The sequence below is a fragment of the Malaclemys terrapin genome, chromosome 9 (assembly GCF_027887155.1).
Source record: "Malaclemys terrapin pileata isolate rMalTer1 chromosome 9, rMalTer1.hap1, whole genome shotgun sequence".
Lineage (NCBI taxonomy): Eukaryota > Metazoa > Chordata > Testudines > Emydidae > Malaclemys > Malaclemys terrapin.
This window is the reverse complement of record NC_071513.1, coordinates 81891747-81911135: the sequence shown is the minus strand read 5'-3', so window position 1 is coordinate 81911135 and position 19389 is coordinate 81891747. Positions and strand designations below refer to the sequence as shown.

The 19389-nt window shown below is 48.9% G+C and overlaps 1 protein-coding gene across 1 annotated transcript in view; it reads right to left on the bottom strand.

Annotated features, from left to right (window-relative positions):
- The window catches only part of GMPS (guanine monophosphate synthase), a 66181-nt gene extending 47253 nt beyond the window's left edge, over positions 1-18928 (bottom strand). The window contains exons 1-2 of the mRNA XM_054039358.1: positions 18746-18928; positions 10039-10217 (exon numbers count right to left, since the gene is read on the bottom strand). Coding sequence (XP_053895333.1) covers positions 10039-10217; positions 18746-18772 — 206 coding nt within the window. The 5' untranslated portion in view covers positions 18773-18928. The remainder of the gene's footprint in view (positions 1-10038; positions 10218-18745) is intronic.
- Between the last annotated feature and the right edge of the window lie 461 nt (positions 18929-19389).

Genomic DNA, 19389 nt, shown 5'->3' with positions numbered 1-19389 from the left:
AGTATTCTATGAACTACTGTAAAGCTACAGGCATGAGTATAACAAGGAATGTCTACAGGTAGGAGTGGGATCTGTTCTGCTAAAAATCAGAAATAGTCATAATGCTAAATCTGATAAACTTAAAAGCTGGCAGGGAGAGCCTGAAAATACATCAGTCAGGAAATTATTGCTTTTAAACCCCTCACACAGAATTACTTGCTAATTAAGCACCACAGGTACAGAACATTTTATAATATTTGAGGGAGAAAAAGGAACAGGGCCTGACAAAACTTTCAGCCTACTGAGGTCAAAACAATTAATTGCAGCCCTAAAAAACAGGGTATACTCTGAATTTTTTATTTTTCCTGTTGATAAAATTCTACTGAAGGATTATTTTGTGTTGGTTTACATCAGGGTATCCAACCTGTGGCCCACTTGTGTGTTAAACAGAAAATCTGCATTTGATTATGAACTGAAAATGTGCTCCCTGGGCTGCAACCTGCAAGTTTAAACTGAAGTGATTGAATAAGCTGCCACTACACAGAGGAGATAGAATCACTGCCATTCCAGCTGCCCTACCAGCTCCCCTGCAGCCGGTGGTGTAGCTCTGGTGTGAGCCTGGAGTGTTCCTTCCCATTTACAGCTACCTAGCAGCTCCTCTAAGCAGTCCTGGCTACTTCATTGCTTGCCTCCCTGTGCTGGGCTGTGGGAGACACAGATAGAGCTGAAAAGCAGAAACATGCCTCAGCTAAAAGAGAAGTTGAGACTTTTGAACCATATACAGCTCCTTGATTCTCCGCTCCAAGGCTGGGTAACTTCCACAAGCTGGTTACATTACCTAAGAGACCATATGCTACCTGGGGACAACCAGTTGGTTTCCACACCAACTACTCCATCTCCCCACTTGAACCACCCCTATGCCAAGAGTTGGGGAAGGAGGTGCAGAAACCAAATACACTGACACTACACCCAATGGAGACTCCTCCCATGCAGAAGGAATCATAGGTGTTTCTGTTCCCTTTGCACCACCATAGTGGTGAGAATATAGCAGAGTGGAATCTGTCTCAAAACACTGATTGAGCTGGAACTTTTTGAAATAATCAGTTTGGTGATTACGCTGAAGATGCTGGACACAACAGGTTTACCAAGCTAGAATTATTTTATTTGAGTTTGTTGAAGTATTAAAAGCCTAGATCTTTTCCCTGGCAGATTCATCATCAAACCCAAATTCATGGCCACCATTTTTCCTCACTTAACTCTTGAGCATTCCCTAACAGCGACCAATTTCCTGGAATCTAAGGGTTTGTCTACACTAAGTTATACCCGCACGGTATGAATTTAAAGTGCTGTAATTATACCAATCTAATGACCTGTGTGGACACTCTTAGGCTTGGTCTACACTACAAAGTTAGGTTAACGTTAGCCACCTTGCATCAATGTAATTTGGGTGTGGCTACCTTAAATTTGTCTCCCACCCATGTAAGCGCCCCATTACAGCAACGCAGTAACACCACTTCCCAAAGCAGTGTCGAGCCAGGATTATACAGAGGTTAACAGCGCGAGTATAGAAAATGTGTTACCTATGTCAACTCTAATAGTTCTCCAGCAGTCCTTCAACACTAACCTCTCTGTTCATAATTGTGAATCCACTGCCAGAGGGTCATGCAGACCGGAAGCCCCATCCCCATTTTAAAACCCCATACATTTTTTAAATGTCTTTTCCTGATCGTTCATCTTGGTGAGCACCCACTAGCAGTTCTCCATTGTTGTGATGCTCTGGCCTAGAGTAGACAGGAAATATTGGATCTCCTGGGCCTGCGGAGAGAAGAGGCTGTGCAGGCAGAGCTACGAACCAGCCATGGAAACGTGGACATCTACGAGCAGATTGCACAGGAGATGTAGGAGAAGCATGAGAGGAATCAGCAGCAGTGCTGCATGAAAGAGAAGGAACTGCAGCAAGCACATCAGAAAGGCAGGGAGACCAACAGTCAATCTGGTGCCAAGCTGCAGACGTGGGGCTTTTACAAAGAGCCGTATGCCATAATTGTCTTAAGACAGACAGACAGACACACACACACACCACTACCCCGAAGACCACCACTGACACTGCTGAGGAGACAAAGTCACAGGCCTCTGCCTTGAATAGCAAGGATGAGGGTGTGGTGGAGGAGGAGGGACATGCGACCAGGCAGTCCAGGAAGCCAGGACCTGTTTGAGACTCCACCGCAATCCAGTCAGTCAAGCACAGGCTAGCCTGATGCAGGGGAAATAACCTTGGGTAAGTGTGTAAATGTATTTACCAGTACAATGATGTACTGATGGCACCCCCAACTTAGCACTACACAACTATTGACTTTTCATCAATTTACTTATACTACAGAGACAGTGGTACGATAATGAGTGGTACAGTTGTTAACTGCTTTTCATTCCCCTGTAGAGTTGGGCAGGGGAGGTCATATGGAGCATTTCGTTTAAGTGCACAGGGATATCCCTTGAATCCTCCTGAAAGATCTCAATGAAACTTTTACAGAGGTATTCTGCAATCCTCTCCCAAAGTTTTTGAAGGATGGCAGGTTTATTTCTTCCTCCATGGTAGGACACTTTCTCAGGCCAGTTCACTATTACTGCAGTGGTGCTTGCTGAAGTTAACAGACTACTAGCACATGGGCCCGGGCAGCTTCGGAATCCAGCAGCAGCTGTGCTCTCTGTACCTTTGTTACTCTCAGGAGTATCACTAAAATTACCACCGCCTGTGGAAAATGGTGCTAGTATTCAGTGCCTTTGCCCTATATGCATCATTTCATGCAACCAAGTAATTCCCTGCTCATTTCCCTCACCCCTAGCCAGAACACTCATCATGGCTGATGCGGTGAGTGGTGCCGTGCACAAGCACTCTGAAGCAGAAGTGTCAATAAGCGGGTCTTGTTTAAAACTTATGGGGAGTAAGGGACAGTTCTGAATCTTAACTTTTGTTTTCTGACATGACTATATTAACAGTGATACCTCTGTGTATTTTATCTGTAGCTTCTGTAGTTGTGGCCTTGAGAGTGTTCCCTCCCACATCCATGGAACGCCTGAGCCAGATGAGGAGAAAGATGAAGACTTGAGACGACAGGTTCAATGAGGTCCTGCAAGCCAGAGCTGCATTAGACCGTGAGCAGTGAGGGCCTGGAGGGTGAACATTTCACACAGCCTGGAGATGGAAAGAGTGAACAGGAGAAAGGCCCAAGAGTCCCAGCAGAAAAAGGAGAGGGAGATGCACCAGAACAGAATGGGGCTTTTCCGGCAGGAAACACACATGCTACAGACTCTTGTGGGTCTACAGGTTCAACAATCCTGGGCTCACCTTCTTGTAGTCCATGGAGAACTCCATGGAGAACTTCCCTACATCCCACTCAACATTCCACAAGACATCAGAGGCTGCATCCCTTCCCCTACCACGCCTCACCGGTGGACATTAAGGACAACTACAGCTTCACTTCTGCTGACCTGAGAGAGCCACAGCTGCTCTATGCATAGATAAAATGGCCGTGAATGTTCTTTCCCCTTCTTAAACTCTCTTCCAAAAATGTATTAAGTTTTTAACTTGCACAGAATTTTTTTGCAGTGTTTTCATTACTCAATAAAATGCTGTTGCTTGGAAAACAATTCATCTTTATTAGTTCCGAACATATGCTGCAGAGTGCCTAGCAGTACTGAAAGCATGCCCTTACATATTATTGTACAATGTGATGCAACTCATAGGATCAATGAAAAAAAGCACAACGTAATAATAATAAATGAATAGCAAGCACCACAAAATTAATAGGTGCACTGTCAGTGTTAGATTCATAGATGTACACCAAGCACCACATAATTCCTAACAGGACCCAAAACAGCAGGTCATGGTAGAGCACTATTGTGGCTCACTGTTAGCTCTTTCAAAGCATCTGTGAGCTGTATAGCTCCATGTTGAGCTCTTCTAATAGCCCTTGCATCTGGTTGTTCAAACTCAGCAGATGCTGCTCTACCTCCGCCCTCTATCCCAGTGGCATCTTTTCCTCCTTTGCTTCACAGATATTATGCAGGACAAAGCAGGCAGCTATAACCACTGGGATGTGTCTCCCCCCCACCCCCCCCCGCCCAAATATCCAATCTGGCGAGTAAACTTGCCAGAAATCCCATCAATCTACCAAAAGCACATTCAACCGTCATTTTTCCCCTGCTGAACTGGTAGCTGAATCTCTCTTTGGTGCTGTTGAGGTGGTCGGTGTATGGCGTCAGGATAGGGTTACCATACGTCCGGATTTTCCCGGACATGTCCGGCTTTTTGGGCTCCAAATCCCCATCCGGGGGGAAATCCCAAAAAGCCGGACATGTCCGGGAAAATCGGGACATGCGGGCCCGCGGTCGGCCGGCTCGGGGGCTCGGGGGCCGGCGGCTCGGGGGCTCGGGGACCGGCGGTTGGCCGGGCCGGGTCGGGGGCCGGTGGTCGGCCGGGCCGGGGGCTCGGGAGCCGGCGGCTCGGGGGCCGGCGGTCGGCCGGGTCGGGGGCTCGGGGGCCGGCGGCTCAGGGGCTTGGGGGCCGGCGGGTCGGCGGTTCGGGGGCCGGCGGGTTGGGGGCCAGCGGTTGGCCGGACCGGGGGCTCGGGGGCCGGCGGTCGGCCGGGTCGGGGGCTCGGGGGCCGGCGGCTCAGGGGCTTGGGGGCCGGCGGGTCGGCGGCCGGCGGTTCGGGGGCCAGCGGTTGGCCGGACCGGGGGCTCGGGGGCCGGCGGTCGGCCAGGCCGGGGGCCGGCGGTTGGTTGGGCCGGCGGCTTAGGGGCCGGCAGCTCGGGGGCTCGGGGGCCGGCGGTCAGTCGGGCCGGGGGCCGGCGGTCAGTCGGGCCGGGCTGGGGGCTTGGGGGCTGGCGGCTCGGGGGTCGGGGGCTCGGGGGCCAGCAGCTCGGGGGCCGGCGGCTTGGCGGCTCGGGGGCCGGTGGCTTGGGGGCTGGCGGGTCAGCAGTTCGGGGGCCGGCGGGTCAGGGGCCAGCGGTCGGCTGGGCCGGGGGCTCGGGGGCCGGCGGGTCGGGGGCCGGCAGTCGGCTGGGCCGGGGGCCGGCGGTCGGTCGGGCCGGGCCGGGGGCTTGGGGGCCGGCGGCTCGGGGGTCGGGGGCTCGGGGGTCGGGGGCCGGCGGCTCGGGGGCCGGCGGCTCGGGGACCGGGGGCTCGGGGGCCGGCGGCTCAGGGGCTTGGGGGCCGGCGGGTCGGCGGTTCGGCGGGTTGGGGGCCAGCGGTTGGCCGGACCGGGGGCTTGGGGGCCGGCGGGTCGGCGGTTCGGGGGCCGGCGGTTCGGGGGCCAGCGGTTGGCCGGACCGGGGGCTCGGGGGCCGGCGGTCGGCCAGGCCGGGGGCCGGCGGTTGGTTGGGCCGGCGGCTTAGGGGCCGGCAGCTCGGGGGCTCGGGGGCCGGCGGTCGGCCGGGCCGGGCTGGGGGCTTGGGGGCTGGCGGCTCGGGGGCTCGGGGGCCAGCAGCTCGGGGGCCGGCGGCTTGGCGGCTCGGGGGCCGGTGGGTCGGGGGCATGGGGGCTGGCGGGTCAGCAGTTCGGGGGCCGGCGGGTCAGGGGCCAGCGGTCAGATGGGCCGGGGGCTCGGGGGCCGGCGGGTCGGGGGCTCGGGGGCCGGCAGTCGGCTGGGCCGGGGGCCGGCGGTCGGTCGGGCCGGCGGCTCGGGGGCCGGCAGCTCAGGGGCTTGGGGGTCGGCCGGGCCGGGGGCCGGCAGTCGGTCGGGCCGGGCCGGGGGCTTGGGGGCCGGCGGCTCGGGGGCCGGCGGCTCGGGGGTCGGGGGCTCGGGGGCCGGCGGCTCGGGGGCCGGCGGTCGGCCGGGTCGGGGGCTCGGGGGCCGGCGGCTCGGGGGCCGGCCGGGTCGGGGGCTTGGGGGCCGGCAGCTCGGGGGCTCGGGGGCCGGCGGTCGGCCGGGCCGGGCTGGGGGCTTGGGGGATGGCGGCTCGGGGGTCGGGGGCTCGGGGTCCGGCAGCTCGGGGGCCGGCGGCTCGGCGGGTCGGGGGCCGGCGGGTCGGGGGTTTGGGGGCTGGCGGGTCAGCGGTTCAGGGGCCGGCGGGTCAGGGGCCGGCGGTCGGCTGGGCCGGGGGCTGGCGGGTCGGGGGCTCGGGGGCCGGCGGTCGGCTGGGCCGGGGGCCGGCGGTCGGTCGGGCCGGCGGCTCGGGGGCCGGCAGCTCAGGGGCTCGTGGGCCGGTGGTCGGCCGGGCCGGGGGCCGGCAGTCGGTCGGGCCGGGCCGGGGGCTTGGGGGCCGGTGGCTCGGGGGCTTGGGGGCCGGCGGCTCGGGGGTCGGGGGCTCGGGGGCCGGCCGGGTCGGGGGCTCAGGGGCTGGCGGCTCGGGGGCCGGCGGCTCGGGGGCCGGCGGTCGGCCGGGCCGGGGTTGCTCGGCCGGGGGCCGGCAGTGCTGGGCGGGCGGACCCAGGCTGGAGACGCACCTCCTTCCTTCCCCCCCCGGCGCCCTCCTTACCTGCTTCAGGCTTCCCGCGAATCAAATATTCGCGGGAAGCAGAGGAGGGGGCAGAGTTGGGGCGGGGACTTTGGGGAAGGGGCGGAGTTGGGGCGGGGATGGGGGCGGGGCCGGGGGCCCGTGGAGTGTCCTCCTTTAGAAGGCTCAAAATATGGTAACCCTACGTCAGGAGCCAGCCAACAAGGGGTAGGCTGGGTCCTCCAGGATCACTTTTGGCATTTCAACATTGCCAATGGTAATATGCCAGTCAGGAAAGAAAGTCCCTGCTTACAGATTTCTCAACATGTTCTTAAAGATGAGAGAGCCAAGCACCTTCCCTGACCAGCCAACACTGATATTGGTGAAGCGTCCCCAGCAATCCACCAATGCTTACATAACCATAGAAAAGTAGCCCTTTCTGTTGATGTACTCAGTGGCAAGGTGATCTGGTGCCAAAATAGGGATATGTACGCTATTTACGGCCGCACTGCTGCCAATCCATCACATTATGCCCTACACATTGCAGAGAGTCACAGTCTTGCATAACAGAAGATTACTACTGGTCCTGCCTACTTGCATGACAACACCCCTCACAATTGATTTTCCAACTCCAAAATGATTTCTCACTAACTGGTAGCAATCCAGGTTTGCAGCCTTCCACAGTCCAATCAACACGTGCTTTTCCACTGACAGTGCAGTTCTCATTCTGGTGTTCCTGTGCTTGAGGACTGGGTTGAGCTCAGCACACATATCCAGGAATGTGGCTTACACATCCCAAAATTCTGCAGCCACTGCTCATCATCCCAAGCATGTATTACGGTGTGATCTCACCAGTCACTGCTCGGTTCTCAGGCCCAGATACAGCACTCCACCATCTGCAGCTGCTCTGTGAATGCCACCAACAGCCTTGAATTAGTTCTCATATGTCCCGCAGCAATTTGTCCTCCACAAAACCATCATGTTCTCCACTGATTCAGTTATTTTTGAGGCTCTGCAAATACCGGAGGATCTTGCATCCTGTGCTTGCAATGCTTATGACAACAGCGCAGAGCTATGCAGGCTCCGTGCATCTGTCAGAGATGGCGTCCGACAAGTCCTGCAGAGGTTCATGGGATTTTTTAAAAAGGTGCAAAAATTATGGGATATAGATAGCTTTATGGGACAGAGAAAGTTGCATGCTGGGAAGTGGACCCTTTGCTTGTCAGCCCATGTGACTTGTTTCTGCCCCACCATGCATTCCCAATCCTTCCCAAAAGACAGCGTCTGGACAGTGGCAAGTTGCACACTGGGATACCTACGCAGGGCGCACTGCATTGTGCATCAACACAAGCACTCATGGTGAGCACATGCAGCACTGATGCAAAGAGCCAAGTATTCATGTGCACAAGCAATATACTAACTGCAGCAGCTTTATGCCAATGTAACTTGCATCAGCCAAAGTTGGAAGTGTAGACATGCCCTTACTCCAATATAAGAATGCCTTTTTCTGGTTTAGCTTGTGTTGCTTATACCAAAATAAAAGTGTCCATACAGGGAGTTATTGCCATATACCTATAATGGTATAACTTCCTGTGTAGACAAGCCCAAAGACTGCTCCAGCATCTTTCTATGATTTGCCCATCTAGGAATTCAAAGAACAGTGAAGCAAGCTTACTTACATCCCTATAGACCAACTGTTCCCACAACTGAGTTTTCCAGTGCTGGAGAGTGGACATCTTGTTATTAATAGTGGATGCGTGGGATTTTTTTAAAAACCATGTCTACGCAAGTTATGTGCTAAACTCACTTAGGCAATTTTCAAAATCCCATCCAGTATCTTGCAAGGTAGACAAATCCATTGTAATCTTGAAGATCAAATTTGCAAGTTTTGCTCTTCTCTCTTTTAAGATGTCCTAGCCACAGAATAATTACAACTTAAGCAACAGCACTGAGACATGCTTCTGCCCCCGACTTAGAGTCACAAACAAGTATCTCTCTCCTCTGCAACAGGGGACCAATTTCAGAGGTGAGCACAGCACAACTTCTATGACCATTCAGTCCAGAGAATGTCAGCATGGAAGCCAGATTATTTCTACCACAATTGACACTCGGTCATCTAGGAACTAGAGTGAAACCACCAACTAATTTAACAAATATCATTAGAAAGCCTCAAGTGACTACTTTCAATCATCACTAACATGATCCAGATTTAAATGAATGTCTGTAGAGGTAGAAAGCTTTGTATCCTGTTACCAGTTACCCGAAACAACCAATAACCCTGACATCATTGTAGATCTTCCTCAGCCTTGGAACTGTGACCCTTTGAATGAAAGTATTTGGCCAAGTTTTAAAAAGTAATTATTTGCAGTGCCACAAACCTGGTAGCTGACAACACAACTATTGTATCTCATGACAGAGGTTCTGAAGAGACTTCAGGTTGTGTGTTGGAAGGAGATCCTCTTTCTTTAAGATAAGAAACACAATACCTGTGCACCCCAGGGACTGCTCACACAGTTCAATGTTGGACTGAGACCCTAGATAGTCAGTTTTAAGATACCACACTGGAAACAATATAACATTTTCTTTACGTTAATATAATGAATAAAAAGGGGTCTTAAAACAAGATACTGCAGTTACAAGTATTTTCCAGCTGCAATTCTAAAAGGGAAAGAGTTGAGTACACAGGGTGAATCTTCTATATTAGATATGCAATAGTGCAGCTATGTCTACTATAGTATGCCATCTGTGTTTTCTAAAGAAATGTAGTGAATTCAGATTTTTACAGACTCATTAAGTTATACTGGCATTCTACTAGAGCAACAACAATCATTGGCTAGAGAAAAACAATTCAACGAAGCAATTTCTGTTGTGTGCTACTTCCAGTACAGTAATGTGATGTGTGTGTGCTGCATTCTTGGGATTTTTACTGGACTGGCATTATGGTACCACAATACTAGATACTCAAGTGATTTGTATAAATCTGTAAGATGGGGATAGCAATTTTTTCCTTAAGAGAAAGGGATATACATCTGTAAGCTCTTTTTTAAAAAGCTAAAACAAATGTGTAAAGCATTAAGCAAATTGGCAAAAAAAAAAAAATTAAATAAGCACTATCAGATAATATTCTACTCGCCTCCCAGAAAGAGTCTGGCATGATATAGCATACCATTTCCAATTTATATAATTCTTTGATGAAACTACAAATATTTTAAGTGTTATGTAATTTTCTGTAAAAGGAATGATGCAAGATTTCTTATTTACTATTACAAGTATTACTAAAAAAAGCCAAATGTATTTTCCTGTTGAATGGCTATCCAAAGGTTAATATTAGACTTATCACAAATATTTTACATACAAAAAAGTTACCCCCTCAAAAGACTTACATAACAGAAAATGACCGTAGGAAATCAATATTTTTTAACAAAATTAAACCAAATGTCAGAATATGTAGTATATGAAAGCACTAGGCAAGTCCTTGCGCTAGTTTTCCCCAATGAAACTCATGTGTTCCTGTTAAACTAAAGATAACATAAGCAGTATGATCACCACAGTGAATAAACTAATTTTGTTGCTGAGATCCTTTGCATTTAAATTATAAAAAAAAAAAAAAAAAGAGCCTACCGGAATCCTTGCTCCTTGATTGCAAAGGCTGGAGTCTCCAAAGGAAAGATCTCAGATTGGACAAACAATTCTCGTACTCGACGATCTATGACTTTTCCATACTGAGCTCCAGCATCGAGTATTACCACTGCCCCGTCATAGTGATATTGGCCATCCTGAAGATCTCCAGCATTCTCCAGCTGCAAACATTATTGAAATAAGCACTTTATCAAAACAGTCAGGACAACAAATCAAAGCAAGTCTCTTCAAAAAGAACACTGATTGGAAAGTTAATTATTAAGGGCATAAATTCAGTCCCCGGGTGTGGAAAGTTCTTTAAAGGAATTCTTTAAAATGTAAAGTGTAACATTTACATTGCATTAAAAAGGAAAAACATGTTAATGAAAAAGCCTTATTATAGACTATATACAGCAATACATGAAATAGCAGGATATAGGCAACCTTAACACCACATGGCAACCCATGTGTGCCATTTGCATGGATGACAATTTTATCAATGATTAATATAGGGTGAAGCCATTTTCTCCCCACCCACATCTGCTCACTCACCAGGCCAAACCCTGGGGAAGAAAGAATACTTCTACCACATCTTTCCACTTATAAAAGTGGTGCACATGACCCACCCACCAATACCATCATTCCAGCTTTTGGAGCAGTGGAATTTCAGAGAACATAAAAATCGTGTTTCATAAAAAGCCTAAAACAGAATATGGTCATTTTAAAAGTGCATGTATTGAGCCCTATTAAAGAGGTACTGAACTGACAGAACCTAGAGACAAAGGATACCTCAAAGTCAGTGGCAATACAAGTTTTCCCATACCATCCCATTACGTATTCTCAACTCTGACTAGAAGTGACCACCTATAGAAGGTGAAAAGTGTAGTTCACATTCTATGCTTATTCAGTCTGATCTATCTACTAAGCTTGCCAGAAGTCACAATTCCAAAGTTGCCATTTTGATGCAACTTTCCGAACAATTTTGTTTCAGGGGTAGGGTTTTTTTTTGTTTTTTTTTTTGAAGGGGGGGGGCATTTTAATTACATGTAGCTTAAGAAACCTGTTCCTTGTTGATTTTAGATTGGGAGAAGGAAGAACTGAAGCCTTTCAGTGTATTATTCAGGCAGACATTCAGACAGCAACCCTCCTTAACATTTTATGTTTTCATGTAAGTGCCATACAATTGTAAAGTAATTATAAGATGAACCAATTACATAAATAGTAGCTGCAGAATCATTCTAAGAGAAAAATACAGTAGAAGCTCAGACTTACGAACACCAGAGTTACGAATTGGCCCGTCAACAAACACCTCAGGCAGCAGAGACCAAAAAAAGCAAATACTTTACAGTACAGTATTGTGTTGTGTTAAACTTAAACTACTAAAAAAAAATAAAGGGAAAGTTCTAAAAAGATTTGACAAGGTAAGGAAAGTGTTTCTGTGCTTGTTTCATTTAAATTAAGATGGTTAAAAGCAGCATTTTTCTTCTGCATAATAAAATTTCAAAGCTATACTAAGTCAATGTTCAGCTGTAAACTTTTGAAAGAACCACCATAAAGTTTTGTTTATAGTTACGAACATTTCAGCGTTTATGAACAACCGCCATTCCCAAGGTGTTTGTAACTCCGAGGTTCTACTGTACTTTGCGTATTAGGACCACTGCAATCCAGGATTATTTAACTGTAGTGCAGTGACCTTTCCCTTATAATGGTTGGATGCTCTGTATATCAAACATGTATTACCAATACTATGTATTTATTACTGATATAACTTTTACTGATAATTAAGCAGAAGTGGCTTGTCAAGAGCAAGGGAGCTAAGCTACTTTGTTTCAATGGCCTGCAACAAACCTCAGAGAGACGAAAGGGACCAAACACAGAGAAGGTAAAAATACTATGTCCTCTTTCAGACATCAGCCGCCTCCAAATAAGGGAGTTTGCCCTTCAGCTCTACAAACAGTGCTCCAACTTTGGGTATCAAAAGTTCCTCTCCTTCAGGTCCCACTTGGGATGGATTCCCCATGAGTGAAGATTCTATCTACTGTATTTTCCTTGTATTGCTACAGTGAAGCAAGAATGTTCTTCAACTTCTATGGCAACACAACATTCCAAAGACAATTGAGATAAACACTGAAGCATCCTTTACTTGTAATCTAGCTAGCCCTGAATTAGTTAAGAGCGGAAGATGCACAGGAAGATTGTAAGGTGACCATGGCTCAAGAATCTAGAGCTGTAAACTTTGCTGGTGGTTGCTTGAATCCCCCTGTAAAGAGAGTAAGGAAAAGAAAAAAGCTAAGACTTTCTATAGCCTGTTTCAAGGTTGGAGTCTGTCACTTAATTTCTCTCATTAATAAGAACACCAGTGGAATTAAAGTGGTAACTGCATCTCTGATAAGAAGCAGTTAGTAAGATGGTTTCTTAGTCTTGGGCCAGATAACTAAAGTTACATTGTGTGTACATACTGTAGTGAGGCCGAGTGGCCTCCCTCCAAGAGGGAGAGCAAGGGCCCCCTTTGTGGGCGGAGCCTAGCCTGCTCCGCCCCCCTCACCAGAAGTGCTGGGGCAGGGCCAGAAGTATAAGAGGAAGGCCCTACAGCACTGTTGGGGTGGAATTCCCAGAAGAGAAGGATGCTCCTGCTGTACTCAGGAGGAGAACCTACCCCTGGCTGTCTGATAGTTGCAGAAGTGGGAGACCCCAACAAGGAGTGGCCCAGACTACCAGCTGCAGTATACCCCAAGGAGCCTGGTGAGCCCTGGAAGTGAGAGGTACCAAACCCTGGGGAGGCAGGAAGTGGCCCAGGGGCAGCCATGGAGCAGCCAGCTGTGGCGTCAGGTGTGGCTCAGATGGCGTGTTGTGGCTGGATCCCTGCTGATGCAGGGGCAGCCAATCCTGCCTCTGCCAAGACCCTGGGCTGGGATGTGATGGAGTAGGGTGAACCTGAGTCCCCCTGCTACTCCACCCTGGGGTGGCTGACTCCCTACACTGTGCAGGGAAGCTCCTGCTCTGAAGAAGGAGCCTCTCTTACCAGCTCCCTTATAGACTGTTGCCTTGCTGGCTGCCTGAGCCCCGCCCAGGCTAAAGCCAGCCTTGAGACAGTTTGTTTACTGGCAGCCTGAGCCTCCTCAAGCCCATTCCCAAACCAGCTACATAGACTGTAATAGCCTTGCTGGCAGCCACAGCCCCGCTCTGGCTGAAGCCAACCCCCTTCTAGCTGGTGTTTAACTGCTGGCAGCTTGAGCTGGCTAAAGCCTGGCCATGACTGTCTGGTGCCCAGCCCTATTGTGGGGCTGGGAACTAGAGGACCTGGGGGGCCTGGCTCCACCTTGGGTGGAGCCAAGGGCCCTAGACTGTTCTGCAGCTTTGTGCCTTGGCCATACAAGCCCAAAGGCAACCTGAACAAGTGGCCTCCCTCCAAGAGGGAGAACGAGGGTCCACTACACACACACACACACACACACAACAGAATTTCCTTTCTTTATTGTGTTTATAACTTAAAACTGTGGGTTTGTTAAATTGATTAATGAAAAAGTAGGTTTTATTTTGGGGTTTTTGAAAACATTCCCCTATTCTTTGTGTTTGCTCATTAATAATCTAGCAGTAATGAGGTAGAAAGAAAAAGTCTAATATGGCCACTCTTGAAAAATGCTACTGTAGTCTCTTAAAAGAATCAGAGAATCAACTCTTCATTCTGAGGTCAATGAAGAGCTAATTGGTAAGAGCCGGTGGCCCCACATTTAATTAATCCTTTAACAATAACTACCAAATTCAGAATAAGGTCAGATTGGGCCAACTCTGACAATTACCCTCCTAAATCCTCAATTTAAACACCAGTACTATTTTAACTTTTGACAGGACACATAAATTACAAGAGAAGTAGATTATTAAGAGTTCAAACACCAACATATAGTGCAAGAGAAAGTGTTGAAGACAACAGCTGTTGCTACAAGAAGATAGATCTCTCCTACACTCCATGAGTTCTCAAAGATAATTGCTAATGGCTTGGAGATCTCTTCAGCCAGTTCCTTAAATATTCTAGGATGTATTTATCAGGCCCTGCTGACTTGAAGACATCTAACTTGACTAAGTAATTCTTAATTTGTTCTTTCCCTATTTTAGCCTTAGATCCTGCACCATTTACACTGATGTTCACTATGTTAGTCATCCAAACACTGCTAACTTTTTGTGAAAACTGAAACAAAAAAGGCATTTTAACACTGGCCATTGCTGTGTTTTCTGTTATTGTCTTTCCCTCCTCATTAATGGGCCTACCCTGTCCTTGGTGTTCCTCTTACTTTGAATGTATTTATAAGATGTTTTCTTGTTACTCTATATGTTCCTAGCTAGTTTAATCTCATTTTTTGCCTTGGCCTTTTCAATTCTGTCCCTACATGCTTCTGTTTTTTTTTTTTTTTTTTTTTTTTTTTTCAATATTCACCCTTTGTCATGTGACTTATTTTCCACTTTTTGTATGAGACTTTTTGAGTTTCAGGTTATTGAAGATCTCCTGATTAAGCCAGTGGTCTCTTACCATACTTCCTATTTTTTCCATGTGTTAGGTATATCTCCATATATTATTATTATCATCCCATCTCATAGAACTGGAAGGGACCTTGAAAGGTCATTGAGTCCAGCCCCCTGCCTTCACTAGCAGGCCCAAGTACTGATTTTGCCCCAGATCCCTAAGTGGCCCCCTCAAGGATTGAACTCACAACCCTGGGTTTAACAGGCCAATGCTCAAACCACTGAGCTATCCCTCCCTGCATTTTGCTCTTGTGCCCTTACTAATGTTTCTTTAAAACCTACATTCTTAAATATGTTCCTGTAGTATTTCCATTTAATATATAGGCAAAAAATAGAAAAGCAGCTTTAGGCCTTTGACAGGTAATTCTGAATTCATTAAGCAACTGTAGGCTGGGTCTAATGGGGTGCAAATCTAAGTTAGTCTAACTCGCATATTAACGTTAAATATGGCACCATGACAGCAATGGGCCTACATGTGTGTTTAAGTTAGGACAATATCTTATTCATTGATTTACAGCTTGGCTAAAAAATAAGAGCTCTCAAATACAAATTGGATAAAGAAAGCTTTAGTTAATAAAACAACAGAAAGCGTTGTAACTTGTACTCAGACCAGAAAAGCATGGGGAGGGTGAAGAGGTAGTACAGAGCAAAAATACAGCAAGGCCTTTTCATCTCTCTTGGGACATTAAATATTTCTATTCAACTAATTTAAGTCACAAGAGTTCACATTAAATATCATGTCATATGTGAAAAATGTCCAGTTATCTGTGACTATCAGCCAAATAAGCCCATTGCACTACTACAAAATAGTCATCTTATGACTTGAATTTGCTGGCAGTTTCACAGACAAAAATCTAAGAATTCTGAATCCTAAGACATTCAAAAGTTGAAATTCAAAATCAATATATTGAAGTTACATTATCACCAGTTACAGCCCTGTGAAGTGTGATCCCTCTATCCAAACTGCCTTATATTAACTCTCTTGGCAGTCCTGAAACATTCTTTGTTCTATTACATTTTTAAAAATTGACCACAATATTAATTAAACAAGCCTTGCAGAAAACATGAATTGCTACTTAAGTACATAAATATATATACAGATCAATTACAAATGTCTTGCTCATCAACTTCTCTTAATTTCTGAATACTGTTCTAAAACCATAAATATATATACCCACACACAAACACCCCAACACAGTGTTAAAAGTGTGTAACGTTGCAGAGACATTTTATACATACACAGTATATTGCAAGACTATTAACCCAGTTTTAAGTTTGTGCAGTACTCAGCAGCAAATCTGGTTTTCTGAGTAGCTCAGACCAAAGAATTCATACTTGAATGCCTAACTTTGGCACTTGAATTTGTATTCAGGTGCATAAATAAGTTGCCTGACTAATCACAGGTGCTAACACCCACAGCTCCCGTTGAAATCAGGGGCTTAAACAAGCCAAAACTGAGTTTTGGATGATCTTTTCAAGCTAGTGTAGGCTTTATTTTGATTAAGAAAGCTATAAAAAATGTATTTGGATTTTTACAAAGTACAATAGAAGAGCACCTATCCAATGTTTTTGTCACCGTTTAAAATTTTTAAAATATACATAAACTAAACAGACCTGTCAGTTACCCCAGATCAAATCAAATAACCCAGCAACAACATTAATACAGCAAATTAATCAACCCCACACTTACCTCCCCAGGCCACCGTTACCTAATCCTATGCTATAGTCATTTCCTCATAAACAAGAGTTAAAAGGTGGGCCTTGCATAGGGTGACCAGATGTCCCGTTTTGGCTGGGACAGTCCCTTTTTTAAGCCCTGTCCTGGCTGTCCCAATCTCTTTGGCAAAACTGGGCATTTGTCCCATTTGCTCTTGCCAAATAATCATCAGCCAGCAAGAGCAAACTGGACAAATGGCCAGTTTTGCCAAAAAAATGGGGTGTGACCCCTAGCGGGGAATAGAGGAATGTGCTTGGGAGTGGAGCCCGGCAATGCCCTTTGGGGCTGTCTACAGCAGAAACTTTTGCTGCTTTTTCTACACTGGTTTAAAGTGGCAAAAATACTCAAACCTAGTATGGACACAGTTATACCATAGCTTATTTTGGTTTGGCAACTAAAATAAGATATCCCAGTATAAAGTACCTTGGTGTCAGGAGAAAACTCACACCCTAACAAATATAGTTATACCCATAAAACTTAAGTATATAAATGTGAATCCATCGGTAGAGTTAAAACCAAGTGACTTCAGCTCTCTTATGTACATTACTTGTGTTCATGAATTACTGTCTGTAGTACGCTAAGCTGAATATTATTTATTGCCAAAGTGTGGTCCTGAATCATTAGAAAAGGTATTCCAATCATGAGACTCACACTCCCACCCCATTACTGCAAATACATAAGCCCTGATCTCCAAAGAACTCAACAGGGCCTGCACAGGCATCTCTCACATGGATCTGGTTGCAGGGCTGGGACCAAAATTTTTAAAGCATTATGGGATTCTTCAGGATAAAAGTCACTATATAAATAAAAGATATTATTAACAGAACTGTCTTGTTTTCTAGTTAAGACAAAATAAAATTAAAGGATCAAAAAAGAAGAAATAAGGGAACTTTAATTATATAGTGCTTGTGATAGCTCTAAAACACTTGGGGGAAACTAGTAAGCTAGTTAAAGGAGTTTAAAAATAAGCTAGTTAAAAATAAAAAAGGTAAATTGAAGTAAAGCTCCTCTGAATTGGAACTGAGCTATAATGAAGTCATTGTGAATCTCCTGCCCTATACATCCTCAAGGCCTATGAGTAATAGACACAGCAGAGGAGCCAGGCACATGCAGCTCTTTACATGCAGGGGTTTGCGGCAGTACTGTACAGCGGGCTCATAAGATCGAATAATTAATTCCCAATTCCTTCATAAAGATCATGGGCTACGAAATACCAGACACTTCCCCTCGCCATTAAGCCCCATGGATCACATACCATCCATTACATTCAATGTTTTCTGCTTTATTTCATAGATTCGTAGAGTTAAAGGCCAGAAGGAACCAAGCATTTAATCTGGCCTCCCACATGCCACTAAACTGCAACCACCATAGATACTCCTGCCCCAAATCCAACTACCTGTGCCTGACTAAAGCATAACTTCACTGCAAATTTAGGGTGGGCACCACCTACAAAAACTAGGAGAGCAAGGGCTACCCTTCCCCCAGGAGCTGGGAGGAGTATTATTCAGTCTTCTTGCTGTGCAAAGGGAACAGCAGCTTTGGGCTCAGAAAACTGAGAAAAGACTATTTTGTCCCCACTATGGGATTATCACTTGTACAAAGCTATTGATAGTGGGAAGGTGGGAGATGGGGAAACCTGTGCTCTTTTCCCCGTGGAAGGATGGAGAAAGGAAAAGACCAGGACTCTTGGGTGCCATGCCCTATGCAGCAATGGGGACCCATGCCTCAAGCCAGCAATACGGGGAAAGTGTGCTGTTCCCCCCCCCCCCATCCACTGAGTGGGGCACCCAGACACCACCACACTCAGGCGGTGTGTGGGTGTGCAGCTGGCACCTTTACTGGTCTCACCCCAAATCCCTAGTCTGGACAGGGGAAAGGCTCACCGGCTGGCCACTTGCGCGGCTGCCCCCAACCTGCAGCTAACACAACGGAAGCGCCAGTGTTTCTCCTTCTCCCCTTTACCACCGCCCTCATGGGGCACCTGTGAGGGGCAAGCGGCAGTAGCGATAATGCAAAGCCTCGGCCGGGGAGCACATGGGCGCTGCACAGGGAGGCCACAGTCAAATGTCCCCTCCGCTGCCCCCCTTCCCCCAGCGGTGCCGCTGCCTGCGCTGAGGTTGCGAGCGCCAGGCACGATGCCCCCTCCCCCGCTGCCTGTAACATGTGCCCCGGGCGGCGCTTCCTCCCGCTGCAGGGAGTCCGGCCGGGGACTCACATCAGGGCGGCAGCGAGCTCCGCGCGCAGGGGGCGGTCTCGCCGCGGGCGATCCTGGGCGGGAGAGGGGAAGGAGGGAACCCGAGGAAGGGCCTGGGCGCGGGGTCCCGGCTCCCACCAACCGAGCGCACAAAGCGCCCGGGAGGAGGCTGGCAGGCCCGGCGCGGGGAGTGTCCTGGGGCGAGCGGCCGCGCGGCCCGGGCTGCCGGGGGAAGGGGGCAGCGCGCTCGCTCGCTCCGGGGCTCCCGCCGCGGCACTGACCTTGGCGTCTCCATTGCACACAGCCATGGAGCCGGCTGGGGACGGGCCGCCGCGCCGCACGGCCGGGGACGAGGAGAGGGCGCCCGGAGCAGGGGGAGGCTGTCGCTGCACCGCCGCCGCCGAGATGAGCTAATCCTGCCCGTGTGCGCCTCCGCTCCCCCTCTCCCGCCACTGGGAGGAGCCGGGCCCGGCGCCGCCCCGCTCCCTCCTCCTGCTGCCTCCGGAGGGGCAGGCGAGGCCGCCCGTTCCGCTCCTGCGGCGGGGGGACTGAAGGGGGGGAGCGCGGAGTCCCTCGTTCGGGCCAGCGGCTCGGCTCCGGCTGGGGCGTTAACGGCTGGTTTGGGTTTAGCGGAACGACGGGCTGTCCGCGAGCGGCCTGTGGCCGGGGCACAGCGCGGCTCCCAGCCTCGCGGCGTTCCCTCTGGCCCGGTCCTGGGAGGAGCGGCCCTGGCACCGGAGCCCCTCGTCCCCCGTTTCCCTTGGCCCTTCATCCCGCCCGCCTTTCTAGGTCTCACGGCAGAGGTTTCCCTTGCCTCTCAGTGGGGCCCCGCCATCTGGGCTGGCTGGCTTCATTAAACCCTCACGCCTGGCCTGATTGACCGAGGTGCATCTTGCAACAAGCGGTAGTGATGGAGGCGCCATCT